The sequence below is a fragment of the Prunus persica genome, chromosome G2 (assembly GCF_000346465.2).
Source record: "Prunus persica cultivar Lovell chromosome G2, Prunus_persica_NCBIv2, whole genome shotgun sequence".
NCBI lineage: Eukaryota > Viridiplantae > Streptophyta > Magnoliopsida > Rosales > Rosaceae > Prunus > Prunus persica.
The window spans coordinates 17,890,200-17,911,411 of NC_034010.1; the positions used below are offsets into that span (position 1 = coordinate 17,890,200).

Below are 21,212 nucleotides of genomic sequence, written 5' to 3' on the forward strand. Positions count from 1 at the left end.
CCAAAGGTAACATTTAATCCGAAGGCAACTTTGGGTACATAAGGTGGTTTTTAAAATAAATACATATTTATGAAAAAGATTAGAATTTATAAAACTATTTCTTAATTATCCTTAAATCCTGCTGCCATTCAATCCGATAATATCTCAATCTTTACTTTCCATATCCTTTTAGCATATTCAACTGGGCAGCATATAAAACAAAGATATTTAACTTCAACAAATCATGCTAGGAATGCCATAATCAATAAAACTTATTCAAATAAGAAAATTCAATTGCATAAAAATCATTTATAAAATAAAAGTCCACTCACTGTTAGTCCGAGCTAGCTGGACCTTTCGAAGGTCCCTCCTGCGGGTCTGCCTGAGCCCGTATACCTTGGCTCAACGATCAATTCCACCTTTAAAGTCCTCGAACGAAGCTTTCTGAGTTGTGGCGGCCGGAATTGGCCGGAAATGGCGTCGGTGTCCACTTAAAATTCCGGTTTCGAAACTGCCCGTTTTCGAGCTCAACTTTGACTCGATTTTCTGGTTGATTCACTTGGAATCAAGGCTGGATATGGATATGTATGGAAAGAGGAGAGAGATACGAAGCATTTGCAAGTTATGGCGTTGGAATTGGTGGCTAGACGATGGAGAAATCGGAGTTTGAAAACTGCTGCTCGTCAAATTCGCGAGAGAATGAAGAAATCTGGGTTTAAAAATTCCGAACTTCGAAAAATTTAGGATTTTGCCACTGAATTTCTTTTGATCTTAACTTTTTCGTTACAACTCTAATTTGAGTCCACTACGTGTCTATGGACTCATCTCGACGTGCTCTATGCAACGGTGTAACTGAAATTCTCAAATTCCTTCTCACAGGAAAAGTCAACTTTTGACCCAATAAAATATTTCCGGAATAAAATAGTCTTTTTCCATAATAAATTAATAATTAAAAATTAATTTAGGATCGGGTTGTTACAATACACCTTGGGTTAAAGTGGTGAGCATACACACTGGGTTAAAGTGGTGAGCAAAAATGCTCCCCTGATACCATGTTAAAATATGAACACGGTTTGAATACTTTAGGTTAATTGTATTCTTCTCCAAAAGGAGGAATATATAGGAGTTTACAAGTATACTTTACAAGTAAATAGATCCAAGAATTAATTAGGAGAATATCTCCTAATTATACAAGGATTGTCGACTATATAAAAAAAGGAAATAAATCACCTAATTAACCTAAGAAATAAATCTCCTTGATTTGTTAGGTTAAGTCACGTCAATAGTTGTCCGCGATTGCCATTCTATTTTTTTATTTTTTTTTTTGGTTGGAAAATGTCATATTCTAATTTACACATTCGAATAAGAATATCAATGTGATTAAAAACCCTAAATAATTTATTTTCTAGAAAGGCAACTACTTGGGTTGACTGACAAAAATAGTGTAATAAGGGTCAAGTTTTTAGCTCATATTTTCCTATTGTTCGTTAATAAAATTTCCATCGTACAATCAGGTTTGTCAAGAGAAAAAAGGTTGACAATCACAAAAATCTAGAATAAATCATAACAAAATAAGTTAAGAAGAAACTATTGAAGATGAATTAATTGTACATTTTGGCAACAACAAAAAATTGTACAGGATTTGAATTTCTATAACAGTGCGTTTCTTCCGTGTCCCTTTTGGACAATACTTTCCCAAAATAAGTTTCCATATGAGCATAGGAAGATTTTTCCTGGTTTCCTTTCGTAAAATGTGTTTCCATTTTCCAAATAAAATTTCCTTGTTGAATTAGGGATCCATGGTATATAAACAGCTGCTTACTGAGTTGCTTTTGATCGAATTAGTGGGCTGTTCTCCAAATTGTTCAAGGGGTATAGAATATATCTAAGTTTTTAGCTTTCTTCTTGATACTCCAGTGCTAGAAATACTCTTCAATTTTGATAAATAAAAGTGGGTTGTGAAGAAAAGAAAATATGAGTAAAATCATGTGTACTAGTTACCTTTCAGGGGTGTTAATATTAGCTTGGATGTTGACAATGGCCGCAGCACAAAACTCTGGTTCGCATAACTACGCTGACGCTTTGTCAAAGTGCCTTATGTTTTTTGAAGGCCAAAGGTCAGGCAAGTTACCACCTTCACAACGAATTACTTGGAGGAAAGATTCTGGTCTAAAGGATGGCTCTGATGTTGGTGTAAGTCTCTCTCTCTCTCTCTCTCTCTCTCTCTCTTAAGAACATGGTTGAGAAAAACTTCCTTATCAACTGTTACATATAACTATGTCTCTATCTCTCTCATCACGTGACTAACCATGTCACGAGAGAGATAGACACATAATTGTATACAACCGGTTACACCTAAAAATTACAGGAACCGATTACTTTCAAATCATATACAAAATTACATTAAATACAAAGTTTCTCCACACATGCCAAACCCTAATTTAGCCAACATGGACCTAAATGCGTGACATGCTCTTGTTCCACCCTCTCAGATGGATCTTGTAGGAGGTTACTATGATGCGGGGGACAATGTGAAGTTCAACTTTCCCATGGCATTCACAACAACAATGTTGTCATGGAGTGTTCTAGAATTCGGACAATTGATGGGCTCGGAACTTCCACATGCTCTAGAAGCCATCAGATGGGGGTCTGATTATTTGCTTAAATCCACAAGTGTTCCTGATTCTGTTGTTGGTGTGGTTGGTGACCCCAATGGCGACCACACTTGTTGGGAAAGGCCTGAAGACATGACCACCCCTCGAACCACTTATGTTGTGAACAAAGAAAAGCCAGGATCAGAGGTTGCAGCTGAGACTGCAGCTGCACTTGCAGCTTCTTCCATGGTGTTTAAAGATTCAGACAAATTCTACTCAGCTTCGCTGCTTAATCGATCTATCCAGGTATGCAATATTCTCTTCTCTTACAGACTTATGTTATGCACTGAATCTGTACCGCACATTCAGACAAGAATCAATCTAATCAATGGTTCATGTTCACAATCTAACACGAACATCATAGAATCATAAAGTTTCTTAAGTTTCCGTTTTTTCTATGTATATATATTGAAACTTTGGGACTAATAATTTTTTCCATGTATGGATATTAGGTGTTTGAATTCGCAGATAAGTATAGGGGGTCTTATAATGACAGTATTGGTGAGGGAGCTTGCCCTTTTTACTGTGATTTCAGTGGCTACAAGGTACACTTATGTGATCCTAATTATTTGTTTTCCAAATTTTAAGTACTGGTCTAATTTTTCATATTGTGCTGTATTAAAATAACTTAAACAGAATTTTGATACACAAGTAATTACTTGTTTGCAGGATGAACTGATTTGGGGAGCTGCGTGGTTATACAAGGCTACTAAGATACCACAATATTGGGACTATGTCAAAAACAACATACAGTTTTTGGGACCCACAGTAGTAAGAAATATAAATGGCATTCTTGTTGCGTCCTTAACTGGTGATGTCACTGAATTTGGATGGGATTCAAAACATGCCGGCATCAACATACTTGTTTCTCAGGTGAGTTTTCAAGAGCAGTGTTAATGTCAGTCGTCTGTGTGTTAGATGGCCCGAATCATAATTCTTTTTCGGCCCACATGTGCATAGGAAACTGACATAGTGTTCTTAGAGTTTTCAATCTAGAACATTATTTTCTTGATCTCTTGTGTTTTGATATATAGATAGTGAACCTTATATTTGTACATGTGTTGAACCTAGCTTAATTTTCTTCTTTAATTCATTATTTTTTGCAGTGGGTAATGACTGATCCCAACAATGCTAATCCCTTTATTCCCAAGGCGGACCAGCTTGTCTGCTCTATTTTGCCTCAATCACCTGCTCAAAAATCAGTCACCTATTCACCAGGTAGTTGCCTAAAACAGACCTACTGAAGCTAGCTAGAATACCATATGTCATGTTATTTTTCCAAATTAATACGAATTTAAAATCGTACGATATTCAAAACTTGTATAAGAAGTGACATAATCTTCTCTTCTTGTTTTTGTATTTTGATATTAGGTGGACTCTTGTTCAAGCCTGGAGGAAGTAACCTGCAACATTCAACATCCCTATCATTTCTTCTTATGGCTTATGCTGGCTACATGAAAGCTTCCAACAAAGTGATCGATTGTGGCAATAATTTCGTTGTCACTCCAGCTAGCCTAGTGAATTTCACCAAAGGACAGGTACATAACGTGAAATGTGTGATTCAGATTTACAGTCTAAAAACATATTTTCGAAAAGAAGCATACATACAAATATTGATTCATTCTTGTTGTTGGCTGACATTTAATTGGTAATATTAATGCAGGTTGATTATATACTAGGAAGCAACCCACTAGGGATGTCATATATGGTGGGATATGGGCAAAAGTTTCCTCAGAAAATACATCACCGTGGCTCAGTCAATCCTTCCATGGAAAACAACCTACAACAAATGCAGTGCCATGAAGGAGACTTGTATTTCAAAAGCAACGATCCAAACCCTAACATATTAGTAGGTGCAATTGTGGGAGGGCCTGCCGAGGATGATACATTTGAAGATTCTCGATCCAATGTTCAACAATCGGAGCCAACCACATATATCAATGCACCTTTTGTGGGTGTATTGGCTAACTTTTTGAAAGGTTAAAGCCCCATTTTCATAATCTCATATACATTTTGAACAAGGAAATCACTATTACGGTATATTTGGATGGAATGGCTCCAAATTGAATACAACATTACAATACTACATTGTAAGATTATAGTCCGTATATACCATACTTTAGAATAAAAATAATATGAAAAGAACGAATGGATTTCAAATGACTCCTGACATATAGTCATTCCAAATCCATTCCAAATGTATTACATTTTTAGTTATTTCGAATACATATTGAATACAATGTTTTCTAGTTTTTTATATGTAGCAAATGTGTATAGCTTCGTTGTTAATTTCAATCAAATGGAGCCTTAGTCAAGATGAGTTGATGTGTAGTTCTTCATCATTTGTTAAAGATTATAATTGTTAATTGTGAGCATGTTTAATCCTTTTTTTAGAGGAGCATGTTTGATTTCTAAAGGATTTTTTCTCATCAAACTAATTATTAGGATTTATTCAGAATTTTCATTTATTGAACTTTTGAAAATACATTTTTATTGAACAAACTTAAGGAACCATACAAATTACAGTTCTAAAATAAAAGATCCTAAATTAAATCAGTTTTTTCACTTATTGAACCTTTGAAAACTTAAGAAACCATACAATACTGAAATAAAAGATCCTGAGTTAAATCAAGAGGTTACTCGAATCAAACAATATTATGAGTAGAGGAAAAGGGCCAATGGGGTCTAACCCAGTGGAAAAGGACATAGACTTGTGAATCAAAAGTCTCATGTTCGAATCCCATGACATCTTTGTTGTGTGTGTGAGAGAGAAATCCTCATCTCCTATAGTTTAGACTATCGCTTATACTAAAAAAATCATGAGCAATATCAAGAGCAAAACGTGCCAACCTATGAGCAACACTGTTCATTGAATATAACTTTCAGTTTAAACAAAATTAGATTAATAGGAAAAAGGAAAGAAAACAGATCTCCCTACTTGTACTTGGTACAAATTACCAGCCAGATAATGATATCCAACTCAGATTTGCTGATTATGGGCATGGACCTTAAATGTGATTCATTTTAAATTTGGCATCACTTGCAGCACTGGATATAAGGCATTACCAACCAAGTTTAACATTAACTGTGTATTTAATAAGTTGTTGCCATAATATGAATATGGTTTAGGATGATTCCAAAGACCTTTATTGGACCTTGCTTGCATGTTTTGATTTACCAACAAACACACCAATCTAATTACACGTGGAAAAGGAATATTCATGATGACGACTATATACATCTCTGTATATAAATGTGTGTGTGTGTGGGTGTGTAGAAATACAATAGAATTCAAGTTTCTCTCACTTTCATATAGCCATGGCTAAGTTTCAGAACTTGTTTACATGGGCAGTGTTCATGATCACTCTTTTGGCTCAAGCCATGGGCAAGAAAATCACCGTTGGTGCAAACGCCGCACACAATGACTGGGACAATGCACACGCAACGTTTTATGGTGACATGGGTGGAGCAGAAACCATGCGTAAGTGAAGAATATAATTTGTGTATGCATCCGCCGGTTGCATACATAACCTCTCCCTCACAATGGTACCACACGTAGTGATGAACATAATATGAGAGGAAGGTGTATATAATCAAGTATTCGATATGTAAAATGAGATAACTTATTGTGATTGTTAATTGAACAGAGGGGGCTTGTGGATATGGTGATCTCTTCCAACAAGGCTATGGCTTGGAGACAACAGCTCTAAGCACGGCACTATTCAACAATGGGCTTACTTGTGGTGCTTGCTTTGAGGTCATGTGTGTAGATGATCCACAATGGTGCATACCAAATTCTGGCACAATCAAAATCACAGCAACCAATTTCTGCCCACCAAATTGGGATCCAGCTCCTGACCATTGGTGCAATCCTCCAATGAAACACTTTGACTTGTCCATGGCTATGTTCACAAAGCTTGCACAGGCCAAAGCTGGCATAATTCCTATCAAATATAGAAGAGTACCTTGTTCTAAAAAAGGAGGGGTTAAGTTTGAGCTCAAAGGAAACCCGTTTTGGCTTGCTGTTTTAGTGTACAATGTTGGTCGTGCTGGGGATGTGACAAGTGTCAGAATCAGAGGGTCTAAGACTGATTGGCTTCAAATGTCACGAAATTGGGGCCAAATTTGGCAGATTGGAAGCAACATGGTAGGGCAAAGCTTGTCGTTTCAAGTCACTACAAGTGATGGGAGAACACGTAAGTTTGATAATGTTGCTCCTGGAGATTGGCAATTTGGCCAAACCTATGAGGGGAAGAATAATTTTTAATTTAGTCCCTCATGGGACTTGTTTTGCACCTTTTCCTATGTAAGAAATTTTTAAGAATCATCTTGTAATGCAGATGGTGAATAATAATATGGTGCTCATTAATTGTGAAATCCATGATATATTAGCGGCTTTAACTTGTTTTTCTTGACCATGAAAACTTCAATTCTCCCTAATCACTTTTGGTTTACTTCATATCTTAAAGTTGGATTTGCACCCCCAAGTGAAGTAATAAAGCTCATTACACCACTTTAAATGTTCTCGTTTTTATTAATTAACAATTGTCGTACGTGAGATTTGAACTCAAAACTTCAGCCGACAAAGGGAAGATTGGATGCCATGAAACCAAATGATCATTGAGAACCACCCAGTAGAACAAGCAGAAAAAATAATGCTACATAGACCACATTTGATGGTGAAACTAATGCAGCGTGGCAAATACAAAGTGTGTTTTACTTGTTTGCACAGCTTTCGGATGCGGTCTTTTTTATGTAGCCTGAATGATGAATTGTACAAATTTATAATTCTGAAAGGCATATTCTCATAAAATACATAAATTAAAAGGCATACAGTAGCAACCAACTTTAGGGCAAATGAGAGAACAACATGGCCATAATTTATACGAATTTGAACAGAAACTGAAAAACTATATACTATAGGAGTTTATACATATGAATCTCATAACTTGTCTTTTCTTCCTTTTAGTCAGGTTAGCATCGTGCATAGCTAAACAAACAAAAACTTCTTGCCCTTTAAGCTACTCAAAAATTACATGAAGAATTTCAAATTACCTCTCACGCATAAGATGAGTGGAGATGGGCTCTCTCTTTTCACACCAATTACCAAGATATTCTTCTGCAGAGTAGTCTTGCCATCTAAACTCACTCTGATATGAAGGCACTTCCAACTTGTCAACTTGCGTACACCCAGCTACTACAGACAGAATGCAACCAGGGTACTTCATCACTACCACGAAAAAGGTAGGAGCCCGTTTCACTTAAAAATCTTTCCCTGCGCTGACAACATAGAGCAGATCTTCCAACACATTGAAGAAAGATGTCTCACAGGGTAGTACCCTGCAATTCGTTCAAAAGCAATTCGGACCCATCACCTGCTTCTTTCTCGTCATCATCGTCCTTTGTAATATTAGTTCTATCTTTCTTTAATGATAGATCATCATCACTAACATCTTCATCAGCTAAGCCTATAAGTGATGCATATGACTTATTTTTAAGCTGTCCTGACTGCTTCAAAAGTCCCATGAAAAACTCTTTGCTTACCGAATTGGCTTCTTGCTCACAGAGTTCAAGGAAGGCAGACACATTTACGGGCTTTGGCCTCCAACTCTTTGATCCCTCTGCAGAAAAAGCTTCTTTCCAGCAGGATAATGCCTCAGAAATTCTCTGCTCTTCAATATGCCCTTCAGCAAGGGTCTCCCATGTAGTCGAATTAGGTTTTCCTCCTACATCAACCATGTGGTCATAGAAACTTTGGGCTTTCTCAAAGTCCCCGTCTTTAATATAATAAGCTATGAAAACATTTGCAATTCGAGGGTCGTAAGTTGACTTAACCGTCAACCATTCCTCATAAATCTTCTCTGCCCCTTCAACATCACCTACTCTGAGTAGCGAAGACATGATAGCATGGTATCCCAAATTTGGAATACTGGGAAAACTTGATTTGTATATGTTCCATACCCGATAAAGCTCCTCTTTGTTGCCAACATTACCATAGAGACTTAAAAGATAATGATAAGGTATCCGATCACGACCTGTGATTCTACTCTCAACCTTCTTCAGGCAAGCTTCAGCCTTTTCAAGCTGCCCCATCTTGATGTACATTGTAGCCATTGTGCTGAAAGTCGTCCAGTTGGGATTAACGGTTCTGTCCAGTTTCATCTGTTCAAATACCTGTTCCATCCGTTCTTCAGATCCTTGGGAGCCACGAGATGATAACCAGATATTGTAGGAGTATATATCAAGCTGGATGTTTTTCTCCATCATTTCAGAAATAATCGAATCAACTTTATCATACTCCTTGAGGTTCATATAGAGAGTCATCATTACATTAAATGGAAGCGATTGCAGCGCATGACCTTTACTTCTCATTTTATCAAGTAAAGATTCTGCCTTCTCTTTCATTCTAGTGCGAACATAGGCATTGAGCAGAGCCCCATATATTCTCCTGTCTTTTAAAGTATCTGGCAGGCTCAGGAAGTAATTTTCAGCACTAGCAACTCCCCGAACTTTAGCAACTAAATCTAGTTGAATTGCAGCATCACTTGTGGATATTCTAAACCTCTCTCCTCTGTTGCTCATCCAATCATACACCTGCAGGGTGCACGCAAATTCAAAACTGATTATTAGACATGTCGTCAGTCCAAAAACATAAAATAAAGATATGCCATGTCATGGAACACAACTGAAATAAATTAAAGGACCATTGCTAAATAGATAAAGGTCAGCTGCAATCTAAAGAGCAGGAACAGTACTAGAAGTCTAGAACAGAAAGATGACTGTGAGCTAGTAACACTTGTCAAGAGCATTATACCATTGAACATGTATCGGAACACACACGTATGATGATAAAGCAGAAATATTCAAGGAGCCTTAATGTTGGCTTTATGAACAATTGCACTTCCTTATGATTTTTATTCTATCATTTTACTTATCTTCTTAGATCAACCTCAGTTACCAAATTCATCACACCCAAACCTATGTCACAGCTGCATCAGTTTATCTACAATTGAGGTTAATAACAATATCAGCATCAGTAACAGCTGCATTGCATTCTCATTGTCCATCCAGTGCAAAAGTGGATATCAATTAAATCTCATTTTCTCTGCCTTTGAGTTCAAACATAGGTTACACATTATCTGCATTGATTAACTGTTTGATTACCCTACCAGTCAATTGATAATTTAGTTGTAATTCAACTTAAAGTATTAATAGTAGATATACAAAGTGTCCACCCAAAACAGATAGTAATTAGTTTTAAACCTGATAACATGTATATTTATACCAAGCGGCATGCATTTATGCACTTTCAAGTTGCTCTTTTTATATAATACTTTCCCATCTTGCTCCTTCAGCCACTCCAAGGGTGTGTTCTAGAAACAAATGCTCAACTCTTGGGTCTCCAATTCTAAAATATTGCAGACCTGATGAACTTCACTATTTTACCACCTCTATCCTCAGACTTCTCCAAATCATTCAGAGCTAAATTCCAATCTCTCTCGCTTCATTTCAAAATAGATCAAAAGTCCCTCGCTATGGTGCAAGAGCCCTTCTTATATACACCAACTTTGTAAGTAGGTTACTTTTTTATTTTGAACTAATGGCTTCAGAAGAAAACCTGAGGGTTTGATTTACATTCACTGAAAGGTAATGAGAGAAGTTTAAATCATGGTGGAAACACTTACAAATGAAAATTACTGAAAGTTTGAAGTTATATTCACTGTTGTAAGAGTGGGCCTCTAATTAAAACATTCTTTAGAAATTCTTCTATTGTGCAATCATTTTATACTTGGTGATTTGCAATTTTATACCCACATGCATTACAATATAAGCAATCTCAAGACATACCAATCAATTTAGACAATAAGTTTCATATCTACCAATACGAGTACATACCCATCAAGCAAAGAACACTCAAAAACACCAAATCAAAAACCCCAAATAGCTGTTTACCCAGGAGCATGAAAACACCCAGAGAAGAAGCAAAAACCCAAAATCCCATTAGACCAAACCATTCCAAATGAAAACAGAGAGACACCCAACCAGAGCAATTGAAGTACTTCCCAACAAAAACATGGCATGCCCACCAAATAAAACCAGCAAATAAGAACCCAAAATAAAAACTTTGCACTCGAATTTGTCTTTTTACCTCAAGAGCTCTGTCATAACGCTTGTACTTCCTCAACTCTTTGACCACCCTACAAAGCTCCCACTTGGTGAGCTTCCTACCCTCCTTCTCCCACTGGTTCAACACGTCAGCAGAGCGCACTTCAGGGTCATCCGTGAGCGATATTTTCCGATATATCGCGTTCCATTTGACCATGGGTCTTCTCTCGTAGTCCACAGTGCCATAGTTGTGGACTTGGGATATGGAGCAGGAGATGGAGGGGAGTCTTTGGAAATTTATGGAACTTGGGAGGGGCAAAGTTGGAATTTTGCATGGGAGGAGAGTGGAGTAGGAGAGGGATGAGGAGAGAGGGAGGTTGTGGTGGTGGTGGTGCACAGAAGTTTGGAGAGGCATTTTGTGTTGGTGGAGGGTTTATTGGAGGGTTAAGAATGCAGCAATGAAAATGGGAAGTGTGGGTTTGGTTTGGTAACAGAGATGACTCTGTGCTGGAAGATAAAGTTCGTGAAATTACTTCAAGGCCCTATTGTTATTGTGAAGTATTTTCCCTTTTCTCTTGTATTCTTTTACATACATCTGTCCTTTTTGAAGACAGATATAGTTTTTTTTTCAATTTGTAATTGTTTTGTGAATTTATTTAGTTCATTTATAGTTAAGTAGTAGAGCAAATAACAAAGCTAAGTCTGACTTGTGCACCAAATTAGGAGTTTCGAGCATAAAAAATTGAATATCGATCATTCCAAATTAACAGTCCAGTTTGATTTTAGCATTGTTTTCAGTCATGATTATTTTTTTGAGGTTAAATTACTCATGATCTAAATGTCACTAGACCAACACCAAGTTAGTAATCTCCAGTCTCTTAGATACAATAAAGATCTAACTATAAAAACAAAAATTCAGAAATTGGCTAATTCACAAATTCAGAAGCTACAAAAACAAAAAAAAAACAAAAAATTCTCAAATTCATAAATCCATAAAATTATCACACTGCATCAGATAATTTGGGCTCACTAGTTGGTCTGAGTGGAACTAATTCACCAGCAGCGCAAGCCTCTTCCTCAACAAAAAGATCATCTCTCACCCTCAAAACTGCATGAACCAAAACAACTGGCGTCCCACAACCTAAAGTCAGAAACAGATGAAGGGCTGCACGGGTAAGTATGAGCTCAACCATGGTCACAATGGCCAACAAGGCCAGGACCAGTCTTCTATCAATGATCTTCTGCAGCACAACAGAATTAGGTACTACCCTTAATAGCACAAGGTACAAGCAGGTCACAGCAGTCATTGCCACCAAGAAAATTAAGGAAACTTTGCGCTTAGGCAGAAGGGTTATGGAGAGTATGGTCCATATGAAGAGTATGTAGTACAATCGGAAATAGCCCAAGTTTCGGATGATACGAACCGCGGCAGCTTCGGGGGTTGCGGGGATGTTGAAGGGGAAGAGGAGCTTGAAGTCGTTGCGGGTTTTTCTGGTTGTGTCTTTTGGTTCATGGGGATGAGGAGTTGTTGGAAGTGTTGATGTTGAGGTGGTGGATGGCCTTTGCATGGTGCCATAGCTAGCCATATGGTGTATAATAATTTGAATTGAAGGTTTTGGAAAGAAGTAGTTGTTGATGTTTTTGGATCGGATGTTCTGTGATATATAAGAAAATATTATGCATTGAATTAATTGTTACATGAAGATGATAAGAAGAAGTGACTCCAGCTACTTTTGAACAGGACGACGACTTGACTTTTCTCCAAATTTGACTAGAAAACTGAGCCCAAATAAGGCTCTGATTCGAGTATAATGCTGTTTTGTCCCAAAACGATATCAAATGAACTCTCGGACCTTTTTTTCCCTAATTTTCCATGAATTATACAAAACTGGTCAATTTACTCTCGGATGGCAACCACCTAAGACGTCGTCAAATAAAGTCGTGTTGGTAGATTGACCAGTTTTACTGAAAAATGGTATGATTACCCTTCTCATTTTGTTGGCCAAAACAAAAGGTTACGATTTTCCAACAGGAACTGGCAGCAAGAAAATCTTCAGGATCCTTGACAGAGTCTTCGTTTGTTGTCATAGAATGTCAAGTTGATCCCCGCGGGGACGCTGAAATCTTCACTTGGTTTCTTATGCTGCTTTTTGTCAGTCTCAATCGTTACGTAAATGAAAGGTCAGAATTGAATTTCGAACTGGAGATTTTCAAGCCACAATAATATCTTTAGACTTAGAATTTTCTTTCACGTACACTTGGCCAAGGCAAATGCTTTACATGACTGTATATTATCAAAGAAAGTAGTGTGCAATATGTAAGAAAATCTGTTCACGTTGGCTAAGGAAATCCAACTATAAAATCTGTTAACTAATCTGTGCCTAATTCCCATTTCACAAGGGAAAAGGGTGATCAGTGCCCCAATATTATGTAAACAAGTTCCTACAACACTTGCGTGAAACAAGACAGCAAGCTTTGTCCCTGTTCATACTCAAATCAAGGTTAAATTTAACACATTGCATTAGGTCAGAAATAAGAATATGTTTTACTGATATATGGCTACACTGTTTGTCAGGCAAGCAAATATTAGAAGACAAATTAACGAGCACTTCTAATTCTCAAATTTCCTTTCCCACTCAGGTGTAGATACTGAATTTGTTCTATGGCATATTTTTGGAGCTGTATTTCATTCTAATAAGAAACAGGATTCTTGTCATCAGGCTCGAAGGTTTTCTTGATAAGTATAAGTTTGTCGAGGGGCCATGGCTGCCAAAGGATCATATCTGAAATGCAAGATATCTGTTATTAAATCAGAGTTAAATTTAAAGGAGACCATGATTCATCTTCACAAAAGTTTCAACACACACTACGCTTACCACATCAAAGTCACGAGCAGCCTGGCCAATTTCTACGCATGACATCTTTGTTTCTTACATTTCCATGAATATAAATCTTGGGCTCTTTAACCTGGAGCAAGGATGAAGTGGTTAGCATCTGGTTTTGATACAAACATGCAACAACTTGGGTGAAATTATATCGATTTTGTACCAGTAAAATAGGTGGGAAGCCAGTTCTTAAACGAACCCGTGAGAAACCATTTTCAGCTAATAGACACTTAAATCCATTGATGGCAGGATGCTCACTGTTATATATGAAAGGAATGAAATCAGACACACCATGAGTGAGCACATCAACACAAAACGTAAAACAACATAAGTTTGAATCCGAGAACATCCATCACAGTAAGAATGGAAAAACTTGAGGATTTAGATAAGCCTCTCCATGCATTCCTTGAAAGGACATAAGCATTAGAAGAATAATAATCACAAAAATGTTTTTGCTAAAGGGAACTCTCTGCTTTTTTTTTTTTGCTTTTTTTTTTTTTTGGGTCTCGGATGCTTATTTAATCCTATGTTATGTGAGAATGAATGACATTCTTCAAAAAATGGTTCTGAAATTTTTATAAACAGACTTCACAAATTTGATTTTAAAGATGTTCTGGACAGAGAAAAACAAAGACAATGGGAAAACTCACTTTATAAGATAGGTGAAATTTCTCTGGTATAATTCTTCTGGAGGAATCCCTTCTTCTTTAGAATACCTGCACCGTGTCAAATGAAATGATACACAAACCTTCCACAGCTTATACATCCAATAGTAAACTTAAAAGAGCATAATTTGTAGAAATATGCTATTACCAACCAGATCCTGTTGCATAAAATGGAAACCAAAACTTTTACGTTTTAAATGTTAGTTTTATAATTGTGCTGTTAAATTCCAAAGAGAGCAGGACAGATCACTGACACCCGGTTGGAGTGGGATCAGCACTTAATTTCTCAAATAGCCGTAACTGAAAAAAAATTCACAAATAGCTAACAGGACCATCAGAAGTTATAAGGGAAGTTAAAACTAGGAGAAAATCAAATATACCTCCATGGAAACTTATTTTCACAAAAGCGGGATATTCCATTCATGGCCGAAAAAGTATCGATGTGAACCCAAAGTTCATTTGTACGGTTAGCAAACTGACCTGTCAAAATACTTCTCCTCATATTCTAGCCAAAAGGAAAAAATACATAATTTCTAATTCATATGGGTGCAACAACGAGAAGGTACCAGCTAAATTTCTAACACAATAAAGAGATATCTGACAAGATGCTAATAGTAAAAGGGAAAAAATAAAATTATAAATTATAAAAAATAATCCAATTGATCAACCATAACAAAGAGATGAGAAATACAGTTAAAATACGGGCTATGGTCAATACTAGGGAGGAAAGATCAAGCAATGCAGGTAACAAGCAGGACATGTCAGTTTGAGAGAGAGAGAGAGAGAGAGAGAGAGAGAGAGAGAGAGAGAGAGAGTTTACGAGTCTCATGCAAATGTTTTAGAGCATGACCACTGGGATAATTCTCATTGGATGCCATGAAAGTTATGACGGTGCACCCTAGACTACAAAATATAAAATTAGTCAAGGAGGTAGCAGATTATTGTTCCCAGTGAAACAAAAATAAATAAATATCTAACCTGATCAACAATAATCCGAGCATAATTGGATAGAGAAACTTCCAATAAGTCTTCTTCCTATTGTTATAGCTGTAGCAAGTAAAAATCAGAATTTATTTATTCATTAGTATCAGTAATTGAAACCAAAAAAAAGAAAGAGGAAAAAAATGAGCAATTTAAAGTTCCCAAGGTCACCTTATGACAATCCAAACTAATTTTTTGTATGATTTTAAGCCAAAGGCCAAATGATGCAGTACCATTAAATTGGTTAAAGAAAATTTTATTCTGGAAACCAATGCCTAGAGCTATATGAGCAAAATTCGAGAAGAGTTTTTGGTCAAAGAATAAGTCTCAATAGTGGTACTATTTTGCATTCAGGTTTTATTTATGTAGGAGTAAACATACAAGTAACGCAACAATATGATTCTACTTGTGAAGAAAATTCCCAACAAATTAGATTAGATAACCAAACAAATAGACACCACATACACTCTAGTAGCAGCAATTGCAGCAGATAAGTTGAAGATGGGAACTGAGCTAAGGATAAAACGAAGCTCCTGCATCATGAAGTAATAAAGTCTATTCAATATCTATTATTAAATTGTAAAAATAAGTCCATCAAACTTTCCATAATATGAGCCCTATACCTTGTGGGGAAGCTTAGAGTAAAGTAAAACAAAGGAGAAGACTGGAAGAATGAATAACAAAATCCTTCTGTCCAGTAAGACCCCAAGCTGAAACAAGATTGGGTATCAAGTTAGGAAGAACAAGGGGTTTTGGAGACCAGAGGATCACAAGTATAATAGTATGCCTGACAAAGTAGCACCCACAACAATTATACATGAAACAGAAGGTTTATATAATAAAAATATACTTTATTTCTTTGAGTACTAGACTCACCAGAAAAAGAGGGTATGCAGCAAGCAACAAGCGAGGGAGTGCTGAAGTGAAGTACCAGTGAAACGGATGTGTCTGAATAAGAGTAAAATGAAGGAAAACTAATAACATGTATTTAGATAAGTATAGTTGTCAACGAAATTTCACAACCACCCTCCCCCTAAAAGGCAAACACACTTGATGACTCATAAATACACCTAAACGGATTTTAAAATATGGATTGTATGATAAGAAATACACAACACACTTTGCAGATCGAATGTGCAAACAAACAATTTTTGTAAGGATACACCCCACTCTGAACTTCGATTCAGAACAGAGTTGAACCAGAAAACTTCAAATTCAGGCCACAGTAACCTTTTCCACATAATTGAATCTACTAATACAGTAAGACCTGCACTGCAAAAAATCCAAATCCGCACACTGATTCAGAAATTGTTGTTATGGTTGCAGAGACATGATCTAATGTATCTTAAGAAATTGAGAGTAGGGTAGTATTCATAGTAGTAGTAGTAGCAGTAAATCCAACACTAATAATGAGACTAGTAATATCAATAATAATAAAACAACCTATGCATAATATAGCACACAAACTGCAGCATTTCAACGCCTTCCATAATGAAATTCTTCTAGTCTGTCGTTAAAAAAAAAAAAGAAAAAAAATCAAATTCTTATAGTTAGGCAAAAATTACAAAATGCATAAATGATTATCCACCTTAACCAGGGCAAAGTAGAAACTTACCAACAAAAGCTCCAAGCCAAGAGGGCAAAGAAGTAACAAAATATCACATCTAAAGATAACTGTAGCAAAAATCTGAACATGGAAAATCAGGGACGTGTAAGAGATATACAAATTGAAAACAAAATGCAAGTTATAAGAAAATCATCAAAAGGCATGTGTATAATTTTAATTGTAAGGAATAAAAGCAAACTTATTTCATAAAAATCATCAACGAAGTCTACCAAACATTAAATTACAATAAGATAAAAGAACAGAGAATATAATATCCTTAGCCAATGTGTCCAAGTAAGCCAAGTAGATGGGAGATTTTAAGTTTCAGTACAATTGAATTCCATATATGATGCATAATCTGATTTTAGCAAATAGAAACATACCAGACAGTTTATAGCTGCATAACATTTCTCCTTTAACCAATATCCATATGCCAAATTGACTACAAAAAGAAAATAAGTAAATAAGTAAACGCTGCCATGACATATGAATAAGCTGGCAAAGTCAATCCATATTTTAAATCAGAATGAAAGCTAGCATGCATCACAAACCAAGCACAATAAGAGCTATTAACTATTAAGGAACTCTTTCTCTTTGTTTCTCAATTCCATAGGAATTTTATCCAATTGAAACGAATATGTTAACCAAAAAATCTTCTTCTCCTCGAGCGTGGTCCATCTCCTTCTTCATTGCCCTTTCTCTCTAAAGTTGTGGGAAACACTATTGAAGGAAGTCAACACGGTGTGGGTAATAACAGAAGGCTGCTTTGAACTTTTTTCCATCAGAATTGATGCTTTGGGAAGGGGAAAGAAAGCCAAAATTCTCTGGGGTAGTCTGATGCAGGCAGTGGTTTGGAACCTATGGCTGGAACGTAACAGGAGAATTTTTGAGGATTATAAGGGAGTGGGAGTGGCAGAATTATGGGATAGAGTGAAGTTTTGGGCTGCCCTTTGGGCATCAACTTCCCTTGCCTTTAAGGATGTACCCTATCCTACCATTATGCGCAATCTGCTGGCCGTAGTATCTTAGGGGGTTGTTTTATGTTTGGTTGGTTAGATATGTGTTGAGTGGCCTTGTGTCTGTTTCACTGGCTAGTGTTTTTTCTTTTTATCTGCGTTCTAAATGCCCTTGTTTTGATCCTTACAATTTGAATAAAAATGTTTCTATTCAAAAAAAATAAATAAAAAAAAAAAAAAAATCTTCTTCTCCTCCACTTCTTCTGTGGGATGCAAATGAGAAAACCCTGCCACCTCCATCACACGATGAAGAGAATAAGAACTGCTGCTTCCCAACATTTTTGTTTCCTATTATGTGTTTTCTCACCATTGACCCTTAACATTTTATAATTACAAACAAACATTGTTTAAAAAGAAACAAAAAAGAAAGATGTGCAATAACCCTCTTCCCGTCCCTATCTAGAGCATACCGATCGTGCATTATTCTCTTATCCTTGAGTCAAACTTGCCAAAATGTTAATGGATGCATACTTGGAGTATCGGTTACATATCTAGCCACATCAGGTGTCTGATAGGCAGTATCCATATCCAATGCTCCATATAAAATCTTGGAGTATCTTGTGCTTCATAGATTTTAAGCTTATACAACTTGCTCATAAAAATTTAAAAATAAGGCACAAAGAAATAATAAATAAATAGATATCTGACAAAACAAACTATGCTTTAAACTCCTTGTGAATTTACTTAATTTGGCAGGTGAGCTAAAATCACTGGAGTAAGGGAAGCAGGAAAAGGAATTACAGGACCAAACAACCAGTTGCAAAGGTTGGCTAGATAACCAGTTCATCCATACACACCTTTATAACACTAATCTAAAAGAAAAACAAAAATGCGCACAAGAATAATTACCTACACCCAGAGCTAGTACATTTGGAAGTGGGCGAGTACAATAGAACAAAAGGTGGAACTGAACTGCAGTTAATATAACAAAGAAAGCTTCTACTTGAAGTCCAAACTTATGTCTAACCTGCAGAAATGAAATAAATTTAAGGGTTAGCACCAAAAAAAAAAAAAATTTAATTAAAGGGTTACTTATTTTATTTTATTTTATTTATAAGAAATAAAAACTTTATTAAACTGAACAAAACACAATAAGTCCAATGGACAAAAAGTACAATGACAACTTAAAATACCTAATTGAATCATGAAAAGTATGGAGGATAATCATAAAAACATTTTTAAAAATTAAGTCAACGGTATTAAAGCTACCAGTTAAATCCAGATTGTAGCACAATTCTTTCTTGCATCCAACTTTAAGTAATGGAAACAAGGCATGCAAGTTGGATTTTTCTTTCAGTTGCAAGAAAGGTTATCAAATATATTAAGAACATATGCATCACAAGTTTTTCCCCCTTTATTTTTAACATTGCATATATATTTTGGCATGTAATTGTGGAGTCTTATGACTTATTTACCTTAGGACCACAAGTTAAAGGATATACAGCCATAACAAGTCAAAACAGGCATCACATCTGGTTTCAGAAAAAGGATGAAACTACGTGAAAATGAACAAGGATTAAACAAGAACATACCTGAAGACGAAAGAAACGTAATGTAGATAATATGACACCACCTAATGCCAAACGAACTGGCAAACAACAACTAAAACAATTTAGCAAAGGTTAATATAAAACATATAATACAACAAATAAACGGTTAGAATAGATGTTCAAAGAGAATGAAAAGCATACTTCAAAGCATTTCATTTAACTTTTTTCTTTTCATAAGTAATAAACTTTCTTAATACATGATCCTAAGTACATAATAAATATATGAGAGTATGCCTTTCAATTCCGACCAAATGTACCACATAATGCGCAAACAAAGTGCTCTACAAACAACTCCTCTAAGAGACTAGATGACCTTCCAAATCACAGCAAGCAAGAAGGTCGCCCACAAATCTCAGCATGGCCATGAACACAAAAGAATGGACACTAATCTATATGAAGAGTAGATCAGAAGGTGGAATCATCACCTATTTGGTCCCATCTTCTGGGCTGTCATTCGTAGAAACAAAGCACAGATGAATGTAAATTTCAAGCAATTAAAGTACTAACCTGCAAAAAGACTATAAATCTTTGATACATGCAACAAGTCCATTGCTAAAACAGAAGGAGCTGCCAAACTTGATACAAGCAATGCACCTAGAAGAATGACGTAACGTAGTAATAAGTGAAATTAACCTTTTGGAACATTTAATAATTTATCAACGAATCAGTACAATTTCTGATTATCTGATTAATGGCTCTATGAGACAAAACCCTAAAACAATTAAAACTGCACAAGAAATATGGGGATTGCCCCAAAAGCCTTTTTTTGCAGTGTTACTTGTTTAAACTGTAATCGCAAGCGTAGCAGTATTAAGCAAGTTTTACAAGCTTACCAAGGAAAGTGCGAGGAACCACTCCAGGGAACTCCAAATGATCATACTATCAGGAAGGCCAAACATCCATCCAACTGAACAGTTAGGCAAAAGGGCTAACATATTCCAGAGAATAACAGTTCACAGAACCATATAAAGAGACAGATAAGTAAACTTACATTATCTAAGTGATGTCGATGATATAGTATATCATGCATTGCCTGATAACAAACAAGAGGGAAAAAAAAACACAAAGTTAGCATGCAGAAGAACTATAGAAGCCAAAAGAAGCAAGATAGGATAAAGAAGTCGGTTGCCCAGATGACAAACTCATCTTCCCATTATCAGTTATCAAACAAAAGTTGAACTTCAAATATTCATTTAAATTCTAGCTCATATACTGTACAGAAAAACAGTTTGGCCTGTTTGACATTTCTTTTCTCTTTACTATCTGAAATAATGAAAATCTTTTCATTTCCAACATTTTTCTCAGCAACCACAATTACATATGCGCGAGCTGAAAAATTACAAGTATATAACACCACAAATCATTCGTAAATTAATAATTTAACTCTCTAAGGTGTATATTTCCCATTTTTCTCAATTTCTCACACTTTCGGCAAGCAACTTACAGAGAGAGTGGCAAAGAAAAGTTTTACCTGAACATTGAAGCTTTCTTCAACCTTAGTGTAGGGCGCCATGAACACATAAAACGCAGCTATGGATCCAAGTAGCAAATCGTAACCATAGCGCTCAAGAAAATTCGAAGACTTGGAAGCCATTGTAACTTTAGAGAGAGAGAGAGAGAGAGAAGCACTGAAGGAATTTTACAGGTCTACAGAACTGAGCTTCGTAGTTGCAAATTGGGCTTATTGGATGGGCTGGAGTGATGCTTTATTGGGCTTGGGCTTTCCTTCAGCTCAACCTTTGAAACAATCTTGAACATCGTCAAAAGACT

The 21,212-nt window shown here is 36.2% G+C and overlaps 5 protein-coding genes across 6 annotated transcripts; 2 read left to right on the forward strand and 3 right to left on the reverse strand.

The window, feature by feature from the left end:
* Positions 1,917-4,617, forward strand: LOC18785021 (endoglucanase 4). Its single transcript, XM_020558059.1, has 7 exons — positions 1,917-2,172; positions 2,472-2,879; positions 3,086-3,178; positions 3,303-3,529; positions 3,751-3,851; positions 4,005-4,171; positions 4,297-4,617. The coding sequence occupies exons 1-7, from the start codon at positions 1,954-1,956 to the stop codon at positions 4,615-4,617; spliced, it is 1,536 nt and encodes a 511-aa protein (XP_020413648.1). The 5' UTR covers positions 1,917-1,953.
* LOC18786345 (expansin-A23) lies at positions 5,924-7,029 on the forward strand. Its single transcript, XM_007220818.2, has 2 exons — positions 5,924-6,114; positions 6,281-7,029. The coding sequence occupies exons 1-2, from the start codon at positions 5,952-5,954 to the stop codon at positions 6,898-6,900; spliced, it is 783 nt and encodes a 260-aa protein (XP_007220880.1). The 5' UTR covers positions 5,924-5,951; the 3' UTR covers positions 6,901-7,029.
* LOC18787419 (pentatricopeptide repeat-containing protein At1g02150) lies at positions 7,481-11,496 on the reverse strand. The gene is made up of 2 exons (XM_007218909.2): positions 10,783-11,496; positions 7,481-9,227 (listed from the first exon to the last, which is right to left on the reverse strand). Exons 1-2 carry the CDS (start codon positions 11,152-11,154, stop codon positions 7,959-7,961), a joined length of 1,641 nt encoding a protein of 546 aa, XP_007218971.1. The 5' UTR covers positions 11,155-11,496; the 3' UTR covers positions 7,481-7,958.
* LOC18785523 (PRA1 family protein F2) lies at positions 11,600-12,591 on the reverse strand. The gene has a single exon (XM_020556725.1). It carries the CDS (start codon positions 12,323-12,325, stop codon positions 11,741-11,743), a length of 585 nt encoding a protein of 194 aa, XP_020412314.1. The 5' UTR covers positions 12,326-12,591; the 3' UTR covers positions 11,600-11,740.
* Positions 13,076-21,083, reverse strand: LOC109947168 (dol-P-Man:Man(7)GlcNAc(2)-PP-Dol alpha-1,6-mannosyltransferase). 2 transcript variants are annotated; one of them, XM_020556724.1, is made up of 20 exons: positions 20,914-21,083; positions 20,434-20,475; positions 20,276-20,321; positions 19,950-20,036; positions 19,425-19,480; positions 18,742-18,859; positions 17,260-17,318; positions 16,886-16,957; positions 16,714-16,777; positions 16,434-16,537; positions 16,147-16,218; positions 15,894-15,980; positions 15,736-15,803; positions 15,268-15,336; positions 15,110-15,192; positions 14,670-14,769; positions 14,275-14,340; positions 13,788-13,881; positions 13,616-13,706; positions 13,076-13,538 (listed from the first exon to the last, which is right to left on the reverse strand). In XM_020556724.1, the coding sequence occupies exons 1-19, from the start codon at positions 21,034-21,036 to the stop codon at positions 13,626-13,628; spliced, it is 1,491 nt and encodes a 496-aa protein (XP_020412313.1). In that variant the 5' UTR covers positions 21,037-21,083; the 3' UTR covers positions 13,076-13,538; positions 13,616-13,625. The 2 variants fall into 2 exon arrangements, with proteins under 2 accessions (XP_020412313.1, XP_020412312.1); XM_020556723.1 differs by having other exon boundaries at positions 13,076-13,522; positions 20,914-21,082.